Genomic DNA, 26,948 nt, shown 5'->3' on the forward strand with positions numbered 1-26,948 from the left:
ATCGGCAGCCCTGTCACAGGAAAAGGCCAGGAGGAGTGGAGGAGAGGGGAAGCGCAGAGTACGGCAAATCCCATCGGCCAAGCCTGCGTGAGTAACGTGAGAGGAAAGATCGTGTAACGTTCTGGCAGGACAACCCTGGGAGTCTAGTTCAGATGCTGTCATGTCACCCCACTCCTATTAGGGAGGACCGAGACAGAAAAATATGATTAACTGGCAATATGCATTAGTCTTCTGCAGGTTGATGGAATGCAGAAGGGCAATGGTGCACATAAGGTGGGGATACAGTAAAAGCGCATGTGTATCTATAAGGTGTGCATAAATCAGAAATAAAGATGTTTGAATTCAATAATAAGCATGCTTATATAATAAGAAATCAAATATAGCGTAATATGGGGTCCTCTTTAGAATGACTTTTTGAAAAACTATTTAGAAACAAAGCTTTGGCAATGTTTCTTATTTAAATTACTGTAATTGTATAACCGACTCATTATTTTTGAGGAAAAGATAAAATGTATACAGATGGAATGAGATCAAATAGGATCAAACACACGCTAAACTGAACCAGATAAAACTGTTTTCCTCTACTGTCCTGACTGAATTGCTTTCCGGCTCCCACTTTCCGTCTATATTAGGAAAATAATGGTGACGAAAGATGCCTTTTAATTTTCAGCTCAGCATCATTTTGACATGTGTAACTGATGAATCTCCACAGGATATAATAAATCATTTGCAGATTTCCTCCCGTTTTTGATCAAGTTGGGATTACCAGCCTTCAGCCCAGACTCATTACATTTGGGGAGCAGATTGAAAGCATGCCTAGACATGCTCCCTGTTATTGTCATTATACACCCTGCTCAAGCTTCTGAGCAACTGTAGAATTATCACCTCTGCACGTGCACACATAGACTCACACTACTGGATATCTGCGCTAAAACACAAACACACGAGAAGCAATTACTGTATTAGTTTGAAAGAAAGCACACTCTGAATACCAACGTATGTCCTCGTCTCTTGCCCAGGTTAGAGGCTGTGATCTCCACAATGCAGGACAGTTGATCGCGTTTAGGGACAAAAATAGGGGACATCTAAAAAAAAGTGTGCCTCCTTGCTGGAGCAACAGTACTCTAAAAACAGAATCCTGGCATGAGGGACCACAGCATAATAAAAGCTCCCTCTAGTGGCTTTAGAGTAGATTGCACATAAAAGAGTTGTGGAGTCCTTTCCTCTCTAAGTATTCCTGAAAATAAATCGAACTAACAACAGAGGTGTATTGTTTAAAGCTGTAAATTATCCATTTTGGTCACATGTGTAAGTCATCAAAGTTAGCAGGAGGAGGCATGGGTAAGTGCAGCGTGTGCGTGTTATCGTGTTGTGCGGGGACAGCTGCCTGCCGAAGGAGACGGTGAAGGTTCACTCACAGTAGCACAGAAACACCACCCCAAGCTGGGCTTGCCACTAAGGAGAGGAGATGCCCAGGGAGAAAGATAAAGAGAGGGAGATGTGGAGAGAGTTTGAAAGAGGGAGACAGGACAAGGGGAAGTATATGAGAAAGAGGGAACGTGGAGATGGTGTGTGTGTATTCATGTACTGCCTGTTTTGCCACAAGCTCTTCAAAGGCTACGTCTTGCCTACAACACATCTGGGAACGAGAGTGAAAGTTGAAAAGTTCTTCCTGCTTTCCTCTCTTCACAATCCCCACCCCACCCCCCCCCAAACCTATTTTGCTGATTCCTTTATTTTTCTCTCTCTCCTCTTTCCTTTCAGCCCTCATCTCTATAGGTCTCTCCTCCCTTAGCCTTCTTGCACACAGATCTTGGCAGCTGTTGTCCAGTTGACCTAAATTTCACCAGTTTTGTGTTTTGTTTAGTTCAAAATAAAACAGTAAACCTTTTTTTTTTTTTTTATCATGCACATCACCACACTGATTTACTTTAAATACAAGAACAACATCAGCCACACCATTAACACCAAACATGAAACAACAACACTAAACTGGGACAGTGTCTAACAGTGGTGTGAGTCATTTAGAAATTCATCTGCACCGGCTGTCTACATTTGAGACTGTCTGGGGCAAGAGACATCAGTGGATCGAGACTTTTTCTATAAACAAAGAACACAGCACAATGTTCAGAAAGGGACTACTGATATGGAGCGCTGTGATTCCACTGAAGAGGCGTCGGCGGGTTAAGAGGATACCTTTTCTCTATATATTTCTACTGTTTTAGTCACGGCTGTGTCTTCTTTCCAATTTCACTTTTTTTCCCTCTATCTTCCTTTCTTGCCAAGGTTTATCCCTGAGGTGTCCTCTGGGGCTACCTACTGGATAAGCCATTTGAAATGCATTTTCTAAAGAACCTTCCGTTCCATTTTTGAACTGCTGCTATCTCTCAAAATGTCCTTAAGAAAAAGTGTGAGAGTAGCAAATGTTTTAAAGCACTCTCGCTATACTTTTGTGTGTACTTTGCTCATCAGAAAGAAGCCACAGTTTCCCAGCAGCAGTGTGATACAGACTTCTGGGACTGTGATCTGTGCTGGTGGGTACTGCAGAACGGGACCTGCTCTGAGAGAAACCTCCACTGGGCCAGTATTGTGTAGCTCAACAGGAGCCGATGGAAAGGCCAAGCACGTAGGCCAGAGTAGGAATTTGGATGAGATCATCCACTGGCTAAAGTTTCTCCTTAACCCTCTGCACAGAACGTTATTAGTTCACAAAGGTGCTGACACAAGGAAATTCTTAATGACTGTATAATTGATTAAAATAAAGCATCTTCTGGATCTCGCAATGATTTAAAGAATGATGACATAACGTAAGGAAATATACAGTATGACTCAATTATGATTATTTATTTTTTACACACAGTCAATTATTTACCGGTATTAACATACCGATGGACGCGACAGTGTCCATTGTTTGCATATTAATTAATGCACTTCTTGCCCAGTATCTTTAAACATCTAAGGGGGCAATCTATAGACCTAAAGCCATGATCACTTAGTTCCCATAAAGTGCATCGCTGTGCCACATCATGGACTGCAGCCTGCTCGGTCAACCAATTATGCCAATTATAGCCAGAAACCCCTGTAGTGTTTTGATAAGACCTTCCACAATTTCTTCCAATGAAGCAATTTGTTCCAGTATTTGTTTACAGAGAGAGGCTGTGACTCGCAGCAACAATAATATTTGTTATCTCCATTTGCCATCAGAGCAGAGTGAATCCACCACTGGCTAATCTTAACCTGGCTTTCTCTCTGAGGTTTAATCTGGTCATGGCAACTTAGTATCTAGTATGGAGAGTGTGTGTGTGTGTGTGTGTGTGTGTGTGTGTGTGTGTGTGTGTGTGTGTGTGTGTGTGTGTGTGTGTGTGTGTGTGTGTGTGTGTGTGCCCTGTGAGTGTGCACATATGTGAGAGATAGACAAGCCAGTCATTCTCCTAATGCCCCCCCCCCTCCCTCTCCCCATCCATGTCAAGAACCAATCACGTGTGAAAACTTGCCTTAACTTCCCTTGCCTGTGTGACTACAGCGTCAGAGAGAGTTTGACAGATCTGTGCGCCACGGAGGCGTCTCCCCGCCATTTGGCATGCCATGCGCGTCTGGTGCGCTGGAGACTGCCTGTCAAACGCCTATGAGTCGGTGGCGCAGCCAGGGACCCTACGGAGTGCCAGATGGGCCATTAAGGTAGTATTAATGTAGATGCCATCGCTTTTCTCCTCTGACTGGGACATGCTCTCTCGAACTGCGAGCAGCTGCTGCCATTTACTAGGACAGCTTCCTGCTAACTTTGGCCAACTGGCTTCACTACTGACTGGCTCTCAATGTAATGATACACTTTTTCTTCCCACTATACCTGTGACTTTTGTCTTTCTTTTCCTCCTGCCCTCCTTTTCCAGAGGTTTTAAGAGCTGATAACTTCCAGCTTTTCCTGCAGCTTTTCCAAGTGTTACATAGACACCCACTCCTGCGCATGCAGGCAGTGATTGCCTCTCCCTTTCTCACACATGCACACACATAAAAAAACACCAGCACTTTAATAGGAGTATAGAAACTGGATCCATCTATACACCCACTCTTAAGCTCATAATCAAGGCATGATATTCAGTAGTGTACGGTTGTTTCTGTTTATGCCCTACTGAGTTCTAATATCATGCTTTAATTGAGAGAAAATTGGCTGTTGGCAAGAAACAGAAAAGAAGGTTACCAAAACCCCAACCATGGATAAGTGTTGCAATCAGTAATATTCTATTTAGTTAAGTAGCCTAAAATGGGATGTTTTGAGATCATTATTCAAATCACATTGACAAAATCCTATTATGAGAATTAGTTTTCCAGAAGGAAATGTACAGAATTATTGATGTGTAATAAATGTGCTTTCAGCATTACATACACTAGGGGCGTATTAGGAAACAGTGGGGCATATGATTCAAACTGAAACAAGGTCACAAACACCATATTCTCTCATTCACACTGAGAAAATAATGCATATTTCAAGTGCAAACTTTGCATTGCATCTAATGGTAAAAAGAATAGCAAACAATGAAGAGTGGCTATAGTGAGTTCCAGAGTGCAGCAGAGGTCTTAATACTAAACTATTTCAAAACTGTGGCCATTGGTCAGAAAGATGAGTTTGCCTTGGCACTTTTGAAAAGACGCATGATCTCCAGAGGTGCAGGTTAGCCTTCCTACACAGCTGAGACTACCTCCCCCTGTTCCTTTCTCTTCCCAGTTGCTCACTTGCCTCTTGTTTTTCAGCAGAGCCCAGGGCCTGAGAGAAGGAACAGAACAAGCATCCTTTGAGGTGCCCCTAGGGGAGATGGGCATAGCAGTTTAGGTCGCTGTACACCCACACTGAGTTCCCACATACTGCATAGCTTGTAACTGTGGTGTAACAATAGACAAATGATAAAAGTACATACTATACAGAGACCTATCTCTCTCTCTCTCTCTCTCTCTCAGTCTGAAGTGAGATGTGGGGGAGGGACGTCCATGTTCAAGTCTCAAGAGGCAGCTCAGATGAGGACAACAGGGTTGGCATCACCGGTGGTCAGTGTTACAATCAAACGCGCCGCCACCGAAGCGCAGCAAACGCTTATGCTCCCGCACAGCCGTTAGTGTACTTGTGCTATCAAACTGACACCTCCTCCCTTGGCTGCTCCTGACAAGGAATTTCTTCGTCGAAAAATTAGCTGTACCTTGCCAAGAGCGCAGCGGCAATTTGTACAGTTGTGAATAGATTTGATTTGAGTAGATGAGATAAACGTTTATTGCGTTGAATAACAATATGCATGCCCAGAAGGTACAAATGCATGGCACTTGTACAGTATTAACTATAACAATAAACATCAATATTCTTTATTGCTGACCTTACGCTGTAAAATTATTATGGAACCAGCTGTCTGTCAACTCGGCCCGATTTGAAAGTAATTTCAAGAGCCTCTTCAAAAAGTCACCAATCAACCTCTTCCAACAATGCAAACCAATTTCTTCATAGTTGATTGAGAACAGCAATTGCTATTTTGGTACTTGGACTCAATGAATAGGGCCAGCTTTCGAACTGGGTATCTACATATTGAAAAAGAGGCGAACTGGCACTAATCAGCGTGTCTGCCAACTAACCAATGCAGCAGAGAGAACCACATACGTTTTTTTTGTGTGTCTGCCCGACAGCCTGACAGACAAGATTAAGAAGCAGACAGTTATTGCAAAGTCAACTTAAGGATGAGGAAACAGGGTGTGTATATCGATGTGAGATGGCGTTGGGATCCATTCCCCCCAGCTTTATCCAGGAAATCCAACCTGCGATGAACAGGATCAATTCCTTTATTTACAAGGTGCGTGCAATTGCTTTGCCATGCAAATGCTTTCAAAGGCACAGTAATGCCATCCCGCTATTGTGGGGGAACGATCGCTGCACCAGGACAAGCAAGCTAGGCTTTGATGGGTGCAGAATAACGGTGTTACAGAGCTAAGCAATGTGTGTGTGGGTGTGCTGCAAATAGGTTATTTTGGATGCGTTTTTTTTTTTTAAGAAGAAAGGAGGCATTACTGAGGCCTATTGGTGCACCGAGGTATACTTCCATCCAAGGCGATTAACATGAAAGGAAATATCTAATGTTATTTTCCACTGCTGTGAAGACAGAAGCTGAGAAAAGCCTGTAATCACATTATTATTTGTGTTGGAGATCAAGATCAATCAGGGTTAAAGTATGTCACAATGTTTAACGATAACAATGGACGGTTGCTTGTGTAGGAGATGTACACAACACAACCGGATATGTGACGCTGGGGGTATGTGTGTGTGTGTGTGTGTGGGGGGGGTCAGGCTAGAGTGGTAACAAAGACTCACTTTCTATCTTTTTTGTTCCTCTTTGACCATAGTTGTGTTCTACATTATAGCTGGATTATGATACCTTAAACTCCATATACACTCTCTCTCACACACACACACACACACACACACACACACACACACACACACACACACACACACACACACACACACACACACACACACACACACACACAGAGGATAATGTAGTTTAACAATTGTAAAAGTGACTAGCAGTTTCCAAATTATATGCAGAACGAGGGGGCACTATTGGGACAAGAACACAAGCGTAAAAAAGGCTTCCCTCCCCTCACAGGCCTGTACTGAAACAAGGCAGCATCTTAGCACTTGGGGACAAACTCAAATACAGACTAGATCAGCATACACAGAGGAGAGAAAACATTCCGCGACACAAAGAGCGACACTTATTTTACAGTATGTATGCCTCAAAAATGAATGAACAGCAGAAGAGGGCTAGAAAACAAGCGTGCGAAGAATGTTGTGGATTTTATGATCCTTCTAGCAAAACAGGTGCAACAAACCATTTTGTTCCTGCAGAAAAGGGGACCGCTAAGACTCAAAAGCAATGTATCCAGCATGGTGAGCAAGCGAGTGGTGAGAGGGAGATTCAAACTTAATGAGTGCTTTGGCAGCTTGTGTGGAAAAGGCAGGGAGGCAGGCAGTGATTAACGGAACACTTCAGAGTACAAGGCACAGCGGTGCTCAAAGAAAACAGTGATGATCTCCACTTAATCGCGGAGAAGCCCGGAGCATCTGCCGCCAGAGCAGGGCAGCGGCACCGGCGAGCTCCCGCTCCGCTAGGCTGTCATCTCTAGAGAGCTGTGGCCATATGCTCGGCTCTGCCGCAAACTCACAGGAAGTTAATTTTCTGACAAAACACAGGGATAAATATGACATTCAAACAAGTTGTGCTCAGCCAGGCTGAACATGGATGCCGTGCCAAGCTCAAGCTGCACACGTGTCACACTTAGGAACAGAGTTTATTTTCATGCTCCCACGGTCGCTTTTTGCTTAGTTTTGTAGAAATACAGACAATGGGTGGTAGATGTTTCAGCTAGGAGGTATTAGCCTACTTAGAGACTGAGCTATGTTAGCTATACAGGGAGAATGAGACCTGGTCGTATGTGTATGTACAGGGACAGACTTGCTTGATACTACCATAGCTTCCGCAATAACTTAGCCAGTGATTGCAAATTCTTATTAAAATTTATATAAGGCAGGACATGGAGAACTAAAGAGGCACTTTCCTATCTGCATACAAACACATCCCTCAAAACTCTGAGAAAATGACCATGTCATTGTCCTAATGAGGAGAGAGAGAGAGAGGCGGGGGGGGGGTGCAGAGACATGAGAAAAAAAAAAAAAAAAAAAAAAAAGATTAACTTTCATTTCCATTCACAGACATATAGCTCCCCACGGTGTGCCATTAAAATAATGTCAATCAAACCATTAAATAGGAGCTCTGTCTAACCTTGCCTGTTGCAAGTGAAATGCCTTAGCGGGCCTGAACAATGGGCTCACAGGTGTGAGCAGAATCCCAACACCTTATCACCGGGCCAATAAAGAACAGAATATAGTGTTTCCCAGATCTCAGCAGTCTCCTACCACTCCATTTCAGACGCTAAAGAGAAATGGAGCCTTAGGGGTGAAGCCAGCAGTTCCAACCTACAGATTCTTTACAACAATAGTCAGTATCGTATAGTATGGGGGGGATAGCTGGAGGTGGAGCCGCTTTTCTGGACCTACTGAAAAAAAAACGAACAGAGGGGGGGCTGCAATGATGAAAGAAGATGGTTGGTGGTATACAGGAGAGAGGGCCAGGTTTGGGCCTGCACCTGGGGCAATCAGAGGCCACTGGTATAGCCACACACCACCAGGTCTCATTCTCTGCCACTGCTGCTGCTGCTCCCCCCCCCCCCCCCTCCCCCCCCCCTCTTCAGTATCCTTTGCTTTAGCAGAAAGAGGTGAGGCCTGGGTGCAGTCATGCAGATCCCAGTGGAGTGGCCTTTATCAGGGAGGAGAGGTGAGAGTTTGGCCCCAGAGACTCAATACTGCTGCCAGGTGGCTGGGTACTTTCTGCTAAGCTTCTCCATACTGACTTCAGCACGGGAGAACAATATTTTGACCAAGTGAGAGAGAGCGGACTGAAATAACCTGCCACATAGCCTCTCCCCCTTTTTAATCCATCCATTACAGTGTGTGGGTGTAAAAAACTGAAAGATGTAATGTTTAACAATGCACTAATGTCACTGCAAGAGACTGGGAAAATGTGTCGGAAATATAATATATCCAGTACACATGCGCACAGAAGCACATACCCATATATCAAGTGTTGAGTGGCAATCATTCACCTAGACACTGTCACATTAAATGGGCTTATTTTGCATGCGAAGGAAGAGGGAGCGATGGGCTGCAGCGAGCAAAAGAGGGACTGAGGGACTGAATGAAATGATATGAGTAGGCAAAATTAAGCTCCAATGCAAGTGGAACACTTCACAAGAGAGCCAATTTCAATTCCACAGCACTTAATTTAGGGTTTGTGTGGTTCAGCAGCATGCTACTGTATGGTAAGCCATGTAAGGACAGAGATATAGAGACAACCAGCAAAGAGCCATCCAGGCCCTTGAGGTATCCATCACGCAGGCCTGCCTCCATTGCTCTCGCTCTCTCTCTCTCTCTCTCTCTCTCTCTCTCAACAATGAATTAAAAACTAATTATATTGTACTGTAAATATTATGTAGATGTTTTCAGGGGACATTACAAAATCCCATTGGTTTTCATGTGATGAGTCCACATTTTTGTTTGTTTTGTGTGTTACGCTGTGTGTAGTCTCACTTTGCCACCGCATCCACAGCATTCCGGGATGGGAGAAAAACGTGCTCTTGTTTGTTGGCATTTCTTTAAACCAATCGCAATCGTCTTGGGCGGTGCTAAGTGCCAAGTGGAGCCACAGTGCCGCTGCAAAATCGCCTCGGGAAGGAACTTGTTTTGGTGGAACGTGTATGTTCAAAATTTGTTTTAGTCGTGCAACAGACAACTCAGATTGGACAGATAGTCTAGCTAGCTGTCTCCATTTAACTTGCAGAGATTTGAAGAGCAGCTGACCATAGTCCTCATAAATCCACCGGAGTTTAAAATTACAACACAAAGAAAGCAGAAGGTGACATCCCGCAGAATTGGAACGTCGTGGATATAGACTATGCTGTGTGAAGAGTGTTAACCCAAAGTCAAAGCATTTCAGATATTCAGAAAGTACCAGTATTAATCATGTATCTAGTTTTGATTTTGGTCATCACTGTTAACACACCATTATCCTCATACCTGGTGGTCTTTGAAGTCAAGCCTCTGGATGTCATAGCCTAGCTGGGCGTAGAAGTTGTTCCCAAAACTGTAGGCCCGCCCAGTTTCAGTCCATATGAAGGAGTGTCTGCTCCCACAGGCCACACCAACAATGTCGACGACATCCACATCTGCGTTGCTTCCTTCAACGTTCAGTTCCTGTGGCAAATTAACCTCGACTGGCTGGTCCTTTACTGCCTTCTCTCCGTCACCCAGCCTGAAAAAAGCAGACAAAAGAATTGCAGTTTGACGCTTTCTTTTCCATCATGTAAAGGACATATTGTAATAAGGTTTAAGAGAAGGGTGACGTCAAATTATAGAAACTGGTGATAATTTGCAAATATTTTCTATCAGCTTTCAGTGGCATGATGTAATGAAAGTGGTACTGTTTTACAAAATGTTTAAATTAATATTTCAAAGCAAACTCATTGAAAACAAAAAAATTAGTTGTACATGTTTTTGTTAACACATGAAGCTTGTGTAATCCATAAAAATGAAACATCAACTGAATTATTTTTGTATCACTAACTAACGTAACTAAGTAAAAAGTTATTTTAATATAAGAATGATATAAGACGAGATCTTGGTAGATATCATTTATTTTAGTATACACCCCCGCAGCAATGCTGTGCTGTTGTCTTTCTGATATGTTTTCTCTATGCAGACAAGAGTCATATACTCTATAGAATGTGTCTAAAAGGTGTATTTCAGTGAGGTCAGTTTTACGTTCCTAGGAAAGAAATAATAACTGAACCTAACTCAATTTGTAGCTGTACAGATGACTTTGCATAGGCCTTGGCTGAGTTGTGTTTCTGTATCTATGTCCCTAGTGTGAGTGAACAAAGAACATCCAAGACCCCTTTTCAAGATGAGTTGGTCAAACGCAGCCCCAGCACCCCTGTGACCTGTGAGCTCCCAGCAGCTTCAAACAGAGCTCTGCTGTTTGCTTCTTGATAAAATGCTCCTCTTTGTATTTGTTTCCCTGAGCCAGCGTCATAACCTGCAATGCCCCGGCCATATCTGCTAGTTTGCGGCATGTCTGGGAAAAATAACAAACAGTCTTCTCCATTATTTCCACAAACGGGGGAACGAAAGGTCCTCGCCCGCCATCCCCACGAGAGCCTGTATTGATTACAACAATGCTTCAACTCAAGACAAGACCACTCCGGGGTCACTGCTATTTCCATCAGAAAGTTTGCCAGTTTAAATTTACACAGCTCCCTCGTACTCTTCTCCTCTCTCGCCTCCAGTGAGACAAACAGGAGAGCCGAGGAGTTTTCAGATATCAGAGTGCCAGTTGTGTAACGGAGATGTTCACCCTTTGCTCTGCAAGTGGGTGTTGTGGAGCTCCAACTATAGGCTCCTCTAACTATAAGCTCCCCACTGGAGAGCCTCGACCTGCTTAGAGGGGTCAAGGCGTCATGACAGAAGAGACAGAATGAGACAGACAGAGAGATGGAGAGCAAGAGAAGGAGAATGAGGGACAATGGGAGATGATGAGAGTGTGAGAAGTGATGCCTTTGTTTCTTTTATGTATTTCTCAGAGATCTGCAGTGCTGCTGTTTAAGTACTTGAGGGCCACTGAATCACTGCAGCCCCCAGGCCCTCAGATGTCATTACAGCCAGACGGGCTTCTGGCTGGAGAAGTTTTAACAAGGAAGCTCATCAGGAGGAAAATAACTTATCTTTGTGTATAACTATGTCTGTCTGTTTGCTTGTCTGTCTGCCAGAGTGTCTTTCTGCAGTTTAATATACAGCTGTACGGTACATGGTCAGAAGAAAATCAGGCATTTGAATGACCATGGGGCGAAACAAAAGTGACCAAGGATTGTTGAACTCTTAGGGACGCCTGAGTAGTCTCCTAAAGGAAAGCGAGGGCAATGAAAGACTGAACAGTGCTGCAATACATGTACCAAGAAATGGGTTGATAAGCACTGTTCACATGCTCATTTACATCTTTTTACTTCTGAAATTTACTTACTGTCCACTGGTGCCATTCCCCCATGCAAAGATCTTGTTGTCCACTGCGGAGAAAAGGAAGAGGACAATTTTCATATAATCAGAATCAGAATCAGAACCAGCTTTATTGGCCCGGTTTGCGTAGACAATCAAGGAATTTGAATAAGAATAAAAACAGAGATGACGGTAAGAATATAAAAAAATAGTGTACAGTTTAACAATACAATAGAATTTACAATTTTACAAGAAATATACAAAAGAAAGGGAAGGAATAGTGCAATATCGGTCAATAGACTGATTTAAATATGAGACGTATGTGATGTATTGATTGAAATGGATGAGCAATGCTGTAAAATACTTTCTAAGCATGGACTCTCATTGAGACTATCTTTAAAAGGGTGCGGCAGTTGCTGTTGTGAACAATTAAAAGTGGTGATCTTCAAAAGCTGTAGATGTTTCACAGTAACAGCTCAGGCTGCGTGTTTTCCCATTTGTCCTCAAGTGTAGAGTGAGCAGTGCCGCGTCAGTGGGTGGACCCTTCCCCACTGTGTGAAGTTTGATTAATACAGCCTCGACAGAGAGTTCAGAGACTGGGGCCACCTCTCACACACCCTGCTGTAAAATAATGAGCCTTCAGCAGGAAGGAATAATATAAATGGGATGGGACACTTCCTTAGACTGAGTCCAAGCTGAAAACTCAAATGAAATGAGGAGAGGAGGCCATCCTAACTGATTAGACTTGTCTCAAATAAGCCTATATATTTCGCCTTCTATGTACATGTATTTAACTGTCACCTCTCTGCTCTAACAATCCAACATGATCCACTGATCCATTTGCATATGGTTTCCATAAATACCTGGAACTCTACCTGTTCCTGCAGTGATTCCAGTCATGTTGGAACACAGACATGCCTTATTGGTCTTATGGGAACTCAAACACCACAGGGGTAACAGCCAATAGCAACGGACTTTACTCATCAAGGCAGCCGAGTACTCATACATTATAGAGTAGGCTATATGATTTACCTAAGCTTGTCAAAAGAGAAAAATTATCAGGCAAATGCGGGGTAATAAATTGTATTCCGTGCTGCATATGTTTGACTCGTGACCTTTGGCATTTTAAGGGTTGGGTTGTTCGAAAGAGTTGTAGCAAAATGTGTGAAGGGAAATAACATTAAAGGTGAACTACCACTTGGAAACTTTAGGGAGAATGTGCAGAACAGGTCACTGATTAGTACAGCATGTTTCGAGTGATTTATACTAGATGTTACCCATTGGAATAACAACGCAACACGTAGATGTTTGTAGTATTTGCATCTACTAATGTTTGCGGAGCACCTTTTTGTTAATTACAAGAAAGCAAATACAAGCAAAAGATATTAATGTTCTTTAGAGGTCAATTAACTTGCAAGTTTGAAATACATCTGCATATATATATATATATATATATATATACACACACAATCTAAAAAAATTGAAAACAAATGTAGATAGATAGGTCAGTGTATATACAAATATTTGAAAACTTTACATAAAGCTGGTCATCACATCACTGTCAACACTTTTTTCCAGCTGTAAGCTGCTCCATTAACATTACCTGTTATTATTACCTGTAAATCAGAGTCCTAAATCAAGCAATTGCTTCTATTTATATTTCTTTAGTTATATTTCTTTAGTTTTACTCGCTTTTCTAGTGTATATGCTATATATTCTAACTATGGAGTGGATTTACTTGCCATTAAGACCAGGCCATTGCTCCTAATAATCTTGTGTGCCACTATTTCTTCAAGTGTGTTTATTGATGTGGTACTCCAGCTTTTAATTGTTTTAACCCTCCTGTTGTCTGTGGGTCCAATTTGATCTGTTTTCAAAGATTCTATAACAGAAATATGGATTTCCTTCAACCTAATTGCCCAAAAATAACATGGCTCATTCCTTAAAACGCTCTTCACAAGTCAAATAAATGATCAGCTCACCACTTTCATTGACTTTTTGGGTGTTTTTATTCAATTTATAGCATTATCCTGACTAAACTGACCATAAAATTATCCACAAACTGTCTGTGATTATCCATAAACATACTCTAATCTTATTAGTCAAAATTATTCATAATTCCTGCATATACAGTAAATGAGGTTTACTGACAACAAATTCTAAAAAAATAAGTGTAAACTAGCGGTAATAAGTCAGTGGTAGTGGTGTATATACTGTACTGGCGGTAGTAAAAAAAAGGAAGCGTCAAAAACGTCAAAAAGTGTTCCAAAACAATGAGAAAAAACCCAGTTGAAAAAGCATCAAAAACATTTCGAAAAACAGCAAAATAAGTGTCAAAAAAGTGTTTATAATAAATTATAAAACACTTGTTCTCATCAAGAAAATGGAACGTGAAGGAAAGACACCACGGAAGGAAGAAGCAAAAGTCAGTGTAAAAATTAGAAAGGGGGTTTGCAAATGAAGTGACAAAAATGTCAAAAGTGTCAAAAAAAGTGTTCTATCATTTTTGACCCGGGAGGACAACACAAGGGTTAATACCATGGAGCAGTGTAACACTATGTTGGCTCAGTGTGCAGAGCTAGCTGAACTAGTGTATGTACAGTATGCTGCAGTCAGCTCTGGTTTTCTTTACTACAAAACAAGACCAAGCAATAAACACAAGAAAGTGTGAGTCCAGCTCAAGCTTTGGCACCAGAAAGAAAGACCCACCACTTCTAATACGCTGTTATGTTATAAACTTTTAAGTGCTCCTGAACGTACAGCTCACTGAACCAACTACACTCATTATGAACTGCTGCTAACTACCAGTCTACGTACAGGTTCTCTGAGCACAGGAATAATAAGAAACTTAAATACTTTAATAAAAGTATATCCATTAAAGGGCCAAGCTTTTTAAACGCATAAATTCTTAAATACACGTGCACAGCATATGGCATTGCTGCAAAATAAAAAAAAACAGCGCAGCTCTGTGGCTCACTGTGGGGCTATGGCGGTTGTAGAGCTGTTACTGTCATGCGTAAAGAATGCAGAAACTGTACAGGAGTCCAGGACTTGAGTTTACTTTTACAAGCATAAGAACTCTCGCTGGACTAATGAAATAAAGATGAGAATGAAAATGCAATGGGAATAAAGACAGTGAGTGTTCCAGAGTTTTATTATCTTGTTTTGTATTTTTGGGTTTTTCTTTTGTTCTCATACTTTTTGTTTTCTCGTTGTTGTTTTCTTTTGCTCCTTTAACTCTTGAGAATTGTTATGTGGGAGTATGATAAATAGCGGTGCTTAGAAGCAAAGCACAAAAATATTGGCAGCGGTAGGTCTGCTGCAATACTCTGCACACAGGCACATTATTAACAATATCTGTGTTAGCAATATCTGTGTTAGCACCAGGCTTGGGTCAAACAGTACACAATAATAAATGTCATTTACAGCTTAAGGTTTAGCTTTTGTATTATATTACAAACATGCTAAATGGGTGGGACATACAACTCCAATTAACTGCTGCAAAGTTTGCTATAGACTGATTAGCATCCTGACACATGCAAATTGTTCTATGCAATCAGGTTCAAACAAAGGCTAAGAATAACTTTGCAAGTATTATTTGCTCCAGTTCTTCGTAGTTTATATATGTGGTTATTATTGTGTGTTTATCGCAGTATCCAGATGCATCACTTCAACGTGATACCCCCCCCTCACTTTGTATCTTTGAGTCCTCTGTTATCCTCGGAGTGGCAGATGTTTCTACCCCCCCACCAACCCACTCATCCACCCACCCAGTTGTCTCTCTCTGCGGCAAGGGCAGCGGCTGGCGCGGGGGCACAGGGGCCGACAGTGGTGCATCAGGCTGACGTACAGAACTGATGGGCAGGGCTGAGAGCTGGCAGTGTGGCAGGTTGAGTGTTCACCCTCCTTTGCCCCCCACTAGCCCCTTGCTAGCCCCTGCTGCTCTGCACCATACCCAGGCACCAGCATCCCAGCGGCTAGTGGCCCATTGCTTTGCTCCCCCATAAAAATAGCCCATCCCATTATTCTTCTGCCTCCCCGGGGGCCACAAGGTCTCCAGCATCATTACCAGGACTAAGGATCTGACTCTGCCGCCACCACTTGGCACTCCCCCTCCTCTCCCCTTACTCCTCTAATTATAGGTCAAGCACTCTTTTTGTAAATTATAAAACCTTTGTTCTTATCAAGAAAACAGAACGGAAAGGAAAGACACCACGGAAGGACGAGGAGCAAGGAAGAAGCAAAAGTCGATGAAGAAAAAGGAGGGAAATGGTGTAAAAATTAGAATGGGGGGGGAGAAATTTTCAATTATAAAACCAAGCTAATTTGGTATGACCAGCGACTGTCATGCATGGTGACGGAGCTCCATTATGCAGTCATTTGAGCTCTTTCAAATTAGTTATGTTAATGTCCTGCGTGTGAATGTAACACTTGGATGGGACAAGATTTCAGCAATTAATTTCTACAGTCAGCGGAGAGACAAGCAAATTTATTTTCCCCCTCTCAGGGAATTGGTGGTGGAGGGAGTGAGGAGGGGAGAGAGCATTCTGGAGCAGGGAACAAGCTAAACACAAGACCTAAATAAAGCCTGAACAATGGGAGCCAATGCCTCCTCATTCATTCAATTGACAATGTTTTGCAGCTTAAACCTGTTTTATTAATTATGTTTGACATTTCCTTAATTAGTTTCATTTACACCAAATCAATCCCTGCTGCTGTACAGCGTCATTTATCATTTTAAAAAATTTGCATAGCCAGTGCTGCCTTTTTCTACTTAATTATACATTAAAAGTGTCAGCCGCGCTTGGCATTATCTGAGGCAGAAAGGTTTGTGGCTGGACGGGGGTGGCATTAATCATCAGGGCGGGCGCGGGCAAGGGGTGCTCCCGGTCGCCAGCGGGAGAGCCGAGCGGGGCTTCTCATTTTCCAAGCTTGATGCTTCCGGGGCCGCGGTGACCTCAGTAACCTACAGGGAGAGGCAGACAAATCAACGACCTCCAGCCCCAAAAAACAACTACAGCTTGTTTAGAAACCATGGTGAGAGGAAGCAGGGAGCATTACCACGAAAGAAAAAAAGCTAGAGGTTTATGAAGTTATGGAGACAACAGCATATATACAGGTAGTAAAAAAAAAATGGTATATGTTTAGATCACACAGAGTCCCAGTCACTTGACATTTGAAGATGGGGCTGCTCGATTATGGAAAAAAATCATAATCACGACTATTTTGGTCAATATTGAAATTTAAAACAAATATTTATGAAAAATATATATATCACTCATTGACTTTTGAAAATATGTTGCATTTATTGAAGAGTAAAAAACAAATCAACAGTGAAAACACCTTGAACTGTGACATTTCCCTTAATACTTTTCCCTTTTTGAAATCTTTGAATTATTAAGATAGCTCAGTTGGTAGTGCGGGCGCCCATGTATAGAGGTTTACTCCTCGACGCAGCGGCCCGGGTTCGACTCCAACCTACAGCCCTTTGCTGCAAGTCATTCCCCCTCTCTCTCCCCTTTTTTTGTCTTCAACTGTCCTATAAAAATAAAGGCCTAAAATGCGCAAAAAATAATCAAAAAAAAAATGAAATAATACTTTACAGCTTCTGTTGTTGCAAGTTACAAATCAAAAGCAACGACCGTATGTATTCCACCATTACTGCAATAGCAACTCTGTTGGCTGAGTCAACTGGCTGGAGTATGGCTATTACTTTCCCTTCGGCAAGTTTGTGAACACAGAACGAACTGACAGCTCAAACACCTGGCAAGCTCACTTCGAGTGTTGAGGTGAACATGGCTTTACAAATCACCCGTTCAGGAGCCGAGACAGAAATTGGCAGGTAGGCAGAGCCGTGGTGTCAGGAGTGAAAATTACTCTGAAAAGTGTGGAGCACGGTGAGAGGCTGAGTGAGTGAGTCTCTGAATAGTGAAAGCTATGGGTGTCACTGTGTACTATGTTCACATGGGAAATCAAACAAGTGTATTTTGGAGGTGAGTCAACACTTTTGTACTTTGAAAAACGAAAATGTTTGATGTCAATTTGAATTCAGAATGGCCTCAGGTATTGCCACATACAAAGTGAAGTGCGTATCAGGATACGGTACCTGCTCATGCACAAAGCGAACCGATTACACTCAGTGGTAGAATACTAGTCTTTACTGTGTAGTAGTTCAAATGAAGTCTCTCTGTAATTAAATAGAAGCCATAAAAGGTGCAGTGATGAAAACCACTCATTCTTAACATGAGGCGAGCTGCTTGAGCTGTAATCAATGAGAGGGAAACACATCCTGAATCCGGAGCTTTAAAAAAAAAAAATCCCGTCCCAAGCCACTGATTTCTCAAAAAGTCCCCTGAATAAGCTGTATCAAGATGTAATGAGGAGGTTGTAGCCATGGCATTGCTTGCAACGTCCTACAAGGGCAACACAAAAGAAAGGCGGGCAACAAAGAACCTGATGAAGTGACTAATGCCCCGGCATGCCCCAACAGGAGTGGCGGGGGCGGCCAGAGGCGGCTACGTGTGCACGCCTCACTGCCCCGTCTGGCCCCAGCTGAAGTACTAACTATACTCCCAGGGTCATAAGATTAAGAAATGCAAAACCAGAAGCAATACCTGTAATTGGAACAGGCCAGATCAATATTGGAATGGATAAAGAAAAAATAAGGAGAAAAGTTACCCTTGCTAACAGACAGCGAACTGTTTAAGAAGTATTTCCTAAAATGTATGGGGAGGGAGAGTCTGAGTATCAAACATCATTATTCTAGAAAGTTCCTAATCAGCATATTAATGGTGGCACATTGACTGTAGAAGTTTCTATTATTTCAAAGTAAAGTAGTTGAAATAAGCCATCGACTCTTTCCACTCAAAAACTATTATAATTCATATAAGTGATCACTCTCAAAACTAGAACTTTCCTTTCTCTACAGCCCCCCCAAACATCACCATCAATTCCCAGCCCAAAAATACCCCTTTAAATGCAAAACATTTCCACTATCAAGGATTAGGCTTCCTTTCAGGCTATATGAAAACCCCTTTGTGAAAATATGATGATAAATTCATAGGCCTAAAACTCTGGGGTAGTTTTTACATCGGCAAAAAAACGGAGGGAGGGGAGGAGAAAAATCACCTATTTGGATGGCATACATTACCATTACTCTTGTATTGTGTCTCCACTTTTCATAATGACGGGGATAAGTGTCCTGCTCCGAATGTGTATCCGCTGACAATGGAGGCAGACATTACTTGGTTAAAAGCTCAGGGTCCTGTGGGTAAAGAGGCCCAGAGAATAAAGAGTATCCGTCATGGCTAACGAGCTATAAGGATAGCACATTGCCTTTATAAATCACTAGATCTTGCTGTTTATTTAAATTCATTGGTGCCTCATTATAACTGAGCTATGCACCTTTAGGTCCGAGTTGATTAGGAGTGCCATAGCTCAAAATGGCTTTTAATTCAGTGAAACGTAGCTCTGACCTTGGTGCCGTAACCCTGACTAAAACACGCAGCGACTCCCACATTAATAATGATGCTACCTTTACTGGGCCGTGGAGCCGCGCCGCTGCTACTTAAAATATGTATTATTAGTTACTAGCGACGGCACATTTATCACACCAAATTACCCTTCGGTGTAAAACTGCTTAATTCTGGGTCCCTGTACCCCTCTGCACTATTACCTGCTCTTTAGAAAGGCCTGGAATTAAAAGTGGGGATGAAATGTCAGGGTAATGGGGAAGAGGATGCGGGTCGATGGGATGCACACTTGATCATTCCCTAGTGGCCTTCTCCACATCCAGACAATATACTGAATGTGTCTTCCACATAAAGGAAGTTCCATTGCGCCTTGCTTTGTAGACCTTTAAAGATGTAAATGAAGGGTACTTCTTTGAAATATACTTTACACTGTTAAAATTATATGCAAAACATTATCCACTCCGTTATGGGCTTTAACGAAAACTTTATACTCCAGGTATCTCATAAACAGAAAGTTTGGATGAGCAAAGAAAACTGAAACTTTTTATTCACAAGGGCATTTCAGCAGGCCGCCACTCCAGCACCTCGGGTGCACAAACAATTCAAAAACAGGTATCTATGCACACACAAACAACCACACACTGCCCTATCTACCTCCAGCCTATTATAGTTAGAGACAGGAAACCGGCCTGCAGCCGCTAAACACTTGTCATTGTTCATCCCATATGTGCCCGCCTGAGACTGATTAGTTTGACCAATCGGCTAAATGATTAGATCAATTAGGTACTTTGGAGTGGGCATCAACAGTGGCCTGCTGCAGCTTTAAGACCTGTGGGACTTGGCCCATCAGAACCGCCTCATTAGGTCTCTGGACTCTACCCAAAACCACACCACAAAGACAAAGATAGAGGACCAGAGGAGAGGAAGAGAGTGGGGAGGGGAGAGGCGGAGAGAAAGAGAGAAGACTAAACTTCAATAGGTGAATTAGATGCATTCCTACAGTAAAGCACCTCTGGGATCAATTGTGTTTATGTGGTGCAACATCTCAAAAAACATGTAAAAACAATACAAAGCGATCTAACAGATACATAAGTGGGAGTATATTGAGTGTTAGCCATATAATCCATTGTTATGAGACCAATGGGAATGCACTGGTATACAGAATTTCTTTTCTCTACGGATGACATCAAACAGTCCAGTAATAATTGAGATTACCAGGGACAACACTACGTTGGGTTTACAGAAGAGCACAGACAGTGCTGGCATAAACACATTTCTCATATCAAACACAGCCGTACAGTACATAAATATATGCACAATACATTAATGGTTCCTGCTCATCTGAGCGAATGGCAAGGCTTGAGCAGCGGAGGGAAAAGAGACGTTACACACGTTCCATCAGATGTCGAATCAATTAGTCACGACCATCTTCCAGAGTCAGAAATAACCACTCGTCCCCCGGTCTCCAGGGAGCCAGGGATAGGCCCGGGCAACAGAGGAGAGATGGGAAAGAATCCAGAGACCCAAAGGGGGGTAAGAAGGAGAAAATGAGAGAAAAGGGGATAAATAATGCTGTCTGTTCTATACTGCACAGACTAGCGTCTCTTTTGCCACTGGATTTCCATACATACACACAATTCTACACTCTCAGCAGAAATGCTTTGCATATCAGAGGGCACTCATTTTGCACACTGCAAACACTCTGGTCATTAACATGTGATGGCATTATCTTCCTAATCGCACTACAGAGGGTCTCCTCTATAATGTACACAACTCCACAACTGTAGCACCGACTCCAACCCTTTTTGACAGTATCATGGCTTTCCTTGGGCTGCTGTTTGTGTCTTTTTCCTCACCACAAAGCCTTTAATCTTTTAATCTGAAGAATAAAGCAAGTGTTCACAGCACAGATATCATGTGACCACTTTGCTAAAAGGTAAAGAGACATGATTATTCTGTGTAAACAGGAAACACAATGGAGATCCTTTCCCCGCAGGCTAAAAATAATTTAATCCGTCATGTACGTGCAAAAATAACAGCCTTACACCTGAATAGCACCCATTATTACTGGGCTTCTGAAGTTGTTTGCAGATAAATCTGTTTCTCTTCATCTGTGCTGTGGTATAGAGCGGAGAAGCCATTGTATCTGCTCAGATTTCCTTCTTGCTTTGGTAATCTCTCGGAATTGCCAGATTGGAGCAATTTGCGTCAAATGGAAGAGAGCAGAGCACAGACTAAATAAAATCATCTAAAACACTTTAATTAAAATCTATCTAAGAAGAACTACAAAAATGTATTATCTGCCATGTTTAAAGCATAGGTGTATTGTTATAGTTTAGTTTTATGGGTGAGAAACGTTACAGTTCTGCTGCGTAAAACAAATGCTCCACAAACAGCTACTATGAATAAAATTGCCAAAAGTGACATTAACATTCTAATGATAGCCGCTACCTTTACTGCAGTCCTAGTCAAATGCTTTCCGTTTTGTTTTCTTTCTTTTTTTTTTTTGGTTGAAGATGTTAAAAATGGGCTCCATATTTTCACACAGCCAGGCAACGGAAAGTGCTGGAAGTAACATTTTTCACAGTCCCTCTCTGTTTAAAGTTTCAATGGTGAAATTGGACTTATAAGGCAAAGACAGGTGGTCCCCACTGTACGTATCACCAGTCAACCCTGTGTAAGTGTTGTTGTTTGCACATGGCCTCAACCCCTGGAGGCAGCGAGGAAAAAGACAGAGAAAAACTAGCAAGAAAGAGACAGAGACAGAGAGAGGCATCCCACAATCCCCTCTGATTCTGCCTGTTATTTTCCCAGGTTGCGGCGAATGCTCCTTGTTGGTAGGGGTTGGCAGCGGAGCATCAGCAAGAGGCGTCAGAAAGCTCTGGTCCCCGCTCTGATTCCGCCACATTAGATGGCGCGTGTTTGTGCCCTAGGGATCGCAGCGCCTCAGCCTGTGTTTGGGGTACTTTGTCAGATGACTCAGTGTGTGTGATTTATGAGCTCTGGAAAGGTTGCATTTCCAGCACGCGTGGACGTCCGCATGGTAAATGGAGAAATTCTGAATTTATTAACATACAATGAATGATGATTAATGTTTTGGTATAGATCATGCTCTCTTTTCAGATGTCTCAGTGTGGGGGTGATATATGCAGCAATAAAATGATATGTATGTACTCAAAACCCCATGGTATGAGTGTTGAGCTCATGACTCTTTTAGACACATTCACTGTGTGTCTGTGTGATGACAGTACCGGGAGGTTTCGTAGCGTTGGTTGAACTATATCCACGGACATTTATACAAACAATAGCACAATACAGTACAAACAGTACTTCTTCTGCATGCGTTATCCTCCACACAAAGTGAACTATCCCCTACTATGGCACAAGCACCTTGCATAGTCAATGAGAGAATGTATAAATTAAAAAACACAAAAAACTGTGAGCAAAAGAATGCAATTTAGACCGATATCAGGATACATTTAGAGATCCATTCGTCAAAATCCCCACCATTATTAACTTTTGTATTCTACAACACATCTTGTGTCTCCCTCATCAGCTTTTTCAATATCTTTTCAAATACATTACTGCCAGTGTCGAGCGGGTATGTTCACCCTAGGCCAATTACAGCAGTGAACCATAAAGGTAAGCCGTGCTGAGGAGGGTTTTGTCATATATTTGCCTTTCTGTCCCAGCCAGACCCCCACTGTGGTGGGTGGGAAACACAGGGAATGTCAGACATCTTTCCAATAGCACTGACAACAGAGGAATCAATATGCAGAGGCATGTTTCTGACAGGTTTTTGGTAGTGCGTCTATATGGGTGAATGTAAGTCTACCCACATGTTTGCATCTTGAAATTGTGAATCAAGGCTCACTTCTACTTATGCAATGACCCTACCATTTCACCCATGGAATGAGGTTGAATATTGCTCTACGCATGCATGTGAGTAGAAAAAAGAGGTAGCTGGGTGGAGTGATAATTCCATTGTGTAGCTTAAACAAAAGTCAAGTGTGTGTACGCATACCTTGATGTGGCTGTGCTTGTTCTGTGTTAACTGCATATGTATGAATGCAAGTATAGATACAGTCTTTATGTACCTGTATCTGAGTGTATGTGCGCGTGAACATGAGTGTGGGCTAACTTCATATGTATGTGGTTGCTGTCAGAAGAAGCTGACTGGTGATGAGGGATGGAGAGAATCAGAAACACATTGGGCTGGGAATGGGGTGCGAGCCGCAGGGTCGCCCTGGCACAAAACACAACTGCCTTGCACATCATTACCCTCATCACCCTAATGCGCACAACACTTAGAGCTATAGACAGGCTTGACGCCAGAACACACACATATAAGCACACGAACATGAAGAACCACGCATTCACACAGGATACAACACACAGACGAATAAATTGTGCCTACACACACGCAAGCAACGCGTGATGTGCTATTGCTTATTGTAGCGTTAACAACTAAAACTTTCTCTTAAGTGAGAAAGAAACTGCTCATCAGATAAACATTCACGCACATTTACACGCCGAGGGAGCAGTTCAGGGTTCAGCGCCTTGCCCAAGGACACTTCAACATGGGACTGCAGGGCCAGGGATCGAACCACCAACCTTCCGATAGGTAGGTGACCACTGTACTATCTGAGCCACAGCCGCCAAAATCTATAGAAATACATTCCCTTGGGGTGGGAATCACCAGGGCCCCACGATACGTTATTATTGCGTTTTTAAACATTGAGATATATTGCAATTTATTACCTTTTCCCCCAACTTATGTCTCCAAAGGAAAACTTTGTCAACATCTGTTTTATCCACACACAAAAAATGAATTTCTCACTAGAAAAAAAATATCAACTGCACCATGTAGTGGACTGAAAAAGCAACTGATTTTATTATTCTAGTACCAAAAAGTTAAACTCTGATGTGCAACTTATATTAGAAAAGATTGATACTTTTAGCCACAGAAAATATTGTGATACTATGCTGTATTGATTAGTTCCCTCACCCCTAATACCCAAACCATTATAACAAACAGGATGTTGGTGGTGGTGGGGGTTCACTGTGGTGTATGGTGACTCTCCTAAACCAAGCACTTCTCCACACCCTTGGCTCCTTCCCCATACTAAAAACACATTCAATGCATTTTGAGACAAAAAAGGATCCATTTCAAACTGAACTGAGCTCCTCTGGGAAAAGTATAGCTATTCAACTGCAGGACCTCCGTAAAATCACAGTAGTTTCACACTGTAACGGATGCCTTCCTCCCTTCTTGCTGCATGAGAGGTTTTAAGAATGGTGGGATCGGGAAAGCAAAAAAAAAAAAAAAAGAGGGAGGAAGAAGAGAGAGCAGGAGATACGATGCAGAAGAGTGGAAGAGAGAGTTAAGCCAAGCATAAAATAACTTCAATCTAACATTCTCTCAGTGGGGCGGTAGGAGGCAAATAGCAATCCCACCAATGCTGTGTACTCAAGGGGGTTCCCCCCACCTCTCACTGACCCATGGAGAAGAGGATCATGGGAGAGCAGGGATGAGACAAACCCACTTCAATTAAGGCACGGCGACGTCTCGTCAGCACGGCAGATGAGGTGTCAGAGAGTTCAGCCGTGGATAGATCACAGGGAAAAAAACAGTTCCTGGCTCAGCACAGTCAGGGTCTTGCACGCCTTGGACCTTTCTTTCTGTTTACCCTTTTGTCCCAGTCCCTTTCTCTCCACCTTTCTTTTATTGGTCGGGCAGACATTTATAATATCAAGATTATTTTGGCTTTCCTGCAGGGTCGGTTTGGCGGGGATGTCAGCATACCCACCAGTGTTCCTTCACACAGGCCTTTTGGATTCTGGGATAGATAAACATCTTATCAAATTTGAGCATTAGCAGCGAGCCGCCTCAACACACCTGCAAATGACATTTAAAGGTCAAAACGGCATGTACGGGTGGGGTAGTCTCATGCTACATAATATGGAGCATCGAGATTGCTGGAGGAAGCAGGGAGTCAAATCAGAGGAATGTTTGAGCGGGAAAAAAACGACTGAGAAACAGATGACTAAAATGAGCTGTTTCGAAGGGGGTAGTCATACAAAACTACACCGAGAACAGTGCCAAGTTGCCAGGTTGCCTTAACCACCGAGGGAAATCAACTCATTGTGCTAATAAAAAACATGCTATTTTCGCAATGCATCACACCATTCAAGATCCACTGCTGCAACGGGAGAAATGTGCCATCCTATCCAGAGAAAGAGATTGTCTTTAAAGTGAGAGAGGCCTATGCCAAGGATTTTCAGGAGATATCTCTCTCTGTGATTAGATTGACATTACCATAATATCGGTTTTGTCACCTCAAAGGCCAATTGTAAAGGAAAAGTGCCATCCTTTCCTTTTTTTTCTCATGGAGGCATCAAGCAAGCAGGCAAGCAGGCATCCCAAGGTATAGAAGCCGCTTTCTCCATTCGCCCAAGGCGCCCCCACCCTCCTGTGAAGCTCCGCTTGGGAGATACAAGCTGGATTTGGCTCGCATCCTTGCCTCTTCCCCAATGCTCTGCGTGGATGCCTGGTGTCAGAGCGCCAACTCTCCCGGCCCAGCTGCACTGATTAGCACAGGCAGATTATTAGCCAGGCATCTCCTGGAAGCACTGCATACTTCTTTTTTTCTTCACCGCCCTTTGTTGTTTCACTTTCAAAACAGTGTGTCCCACACGGTTTACTGGGTGTGTGCTTAATCAGCCTGCAAAAAGACAAAACTAAAGGACAGAAATAAAGAAATGACCAATCAGCCCCACACATATGGAAGGGAAGTGGGCAGAGTTAGGTGAAGCAAACTTGTTAGTACTGTTTGTGGATACATCAGCAAAAAGTGATTCATCAGCATTGTGAAAAGAGCACTCTCATCTTTCATTCACCCCTCTATCGCCCCCCTTCCCCTGCTCCTCCACTGTCTAGCACCTGTCCTGATGCCAAGATTTCACCTCCCAAACCCCGGGAGGTGGGCATCCCGCTCTCAAACTTGTGCAATGCCTTATCTGTACCCCACACACTAACATCCAGCATCTGAGGCATCCTTCTCCCGCTGTGCCAGAAATATGCCGGCATCTCTCTCCCTCACTCTCTCTCTCTCATCCCATTCTCCATCATGTTCTTTTCTCTTTCACCCTCACTCTCTTTCTCTCTCCCTCTCTCTCTAGAGCTTTGCATTTGAAATTGAACAGACACACAGCCAATTTATCATAGGCTGACACGTGTCATGTCCAAGGCCTAACCACAGGGACTTACAGTAGGCATTGCATTTATCCCCTTTGTTGTCAGCAAGGACCAAGACAATACCAGGAGCTATTAAAAAAGGGGTAGAGAAAGAGAGAGGAAAAGGAGGTGGAGAGTGAAAGAGGTGAGAATATACCACTACACATCAGCCAAGATTGCATAGCTCTGATGTTTACCCCTCTGAAAGGTTACAGACCCCTGCATGGTTGAAGGCAGCACATTTTGCTAACCAACAATCAAATGTGTGGTGATGCAAGGCGTCTGCGTATAACCCCGATGCAAAGCCGAGACAGGCATGAGATGGATCAGGTAGAGAGTTAGCACAATATGGGATCAGACCTTTGTGCTCAGGTTCATACTGTAATTTAAATTTTAATATCACTGTGCAATACTCACCGGACTGATAGACCCACAAAAATGTAAGGACAAAAGAAAAAAAAAGAAAGAAAGAAAAGTTCTATCCAGATGCAAAACAAAATGGCTGACTGAAAAACCACCTCTGGGAAAACATTTAAGAATAATCAGAAATATATAAAGAAGCCTCGAAAGTCCACTCACTGTTTCTAAGCTGCCATTAAGA

At 42.7% G+C, this 26,948-nt stretch overlaps 1 protein-coding gene across 1 annotated transcript in view; it reads right to left on the reverse strand.

The window, feature by feature from the left end:
• The window catches only part of LOC114555437 (ultraviolet-B receptor UVR8), a 170,382-nt gene that overhangs the window by 106,938 nt on the left and 36,496 nt on the right, over window positions 1-26,948 (reverse strand). The window contains exons 3-4 of the mRNA XM_028577806.1: window positions 11,667-11,709; window positions 9,668-9,902 (exon numbers count right to left, since the gene is read on the reverse strand). Of these exons, the coding sequence (XP_028433607.1) occupies window positions 9,668-9,902; window positions 11,667-11,709 (278 nt within the window). The remainder of the gene's footprint in view (window positions 1-9,667; window positions 9,903-11,666; window positions 11,710-26,948) is intronic.

The sequence above is a fragment of the Perca flavescens genome, chromosome 5 (genome assembly GCF_004354835.1).
Source record: "Perca flavescens isolate YP-PL-M2 chromosome 5, PFLA_1.0, whole genome shotgun sequence".
In the NCBI taxonomy this organism is placed as follows: domain Eukaryota; kingdom Metazoa; phylum Chordata; class Actinopteri; order Perciformes; family Percidae; genus Perca; species Perca flavescens.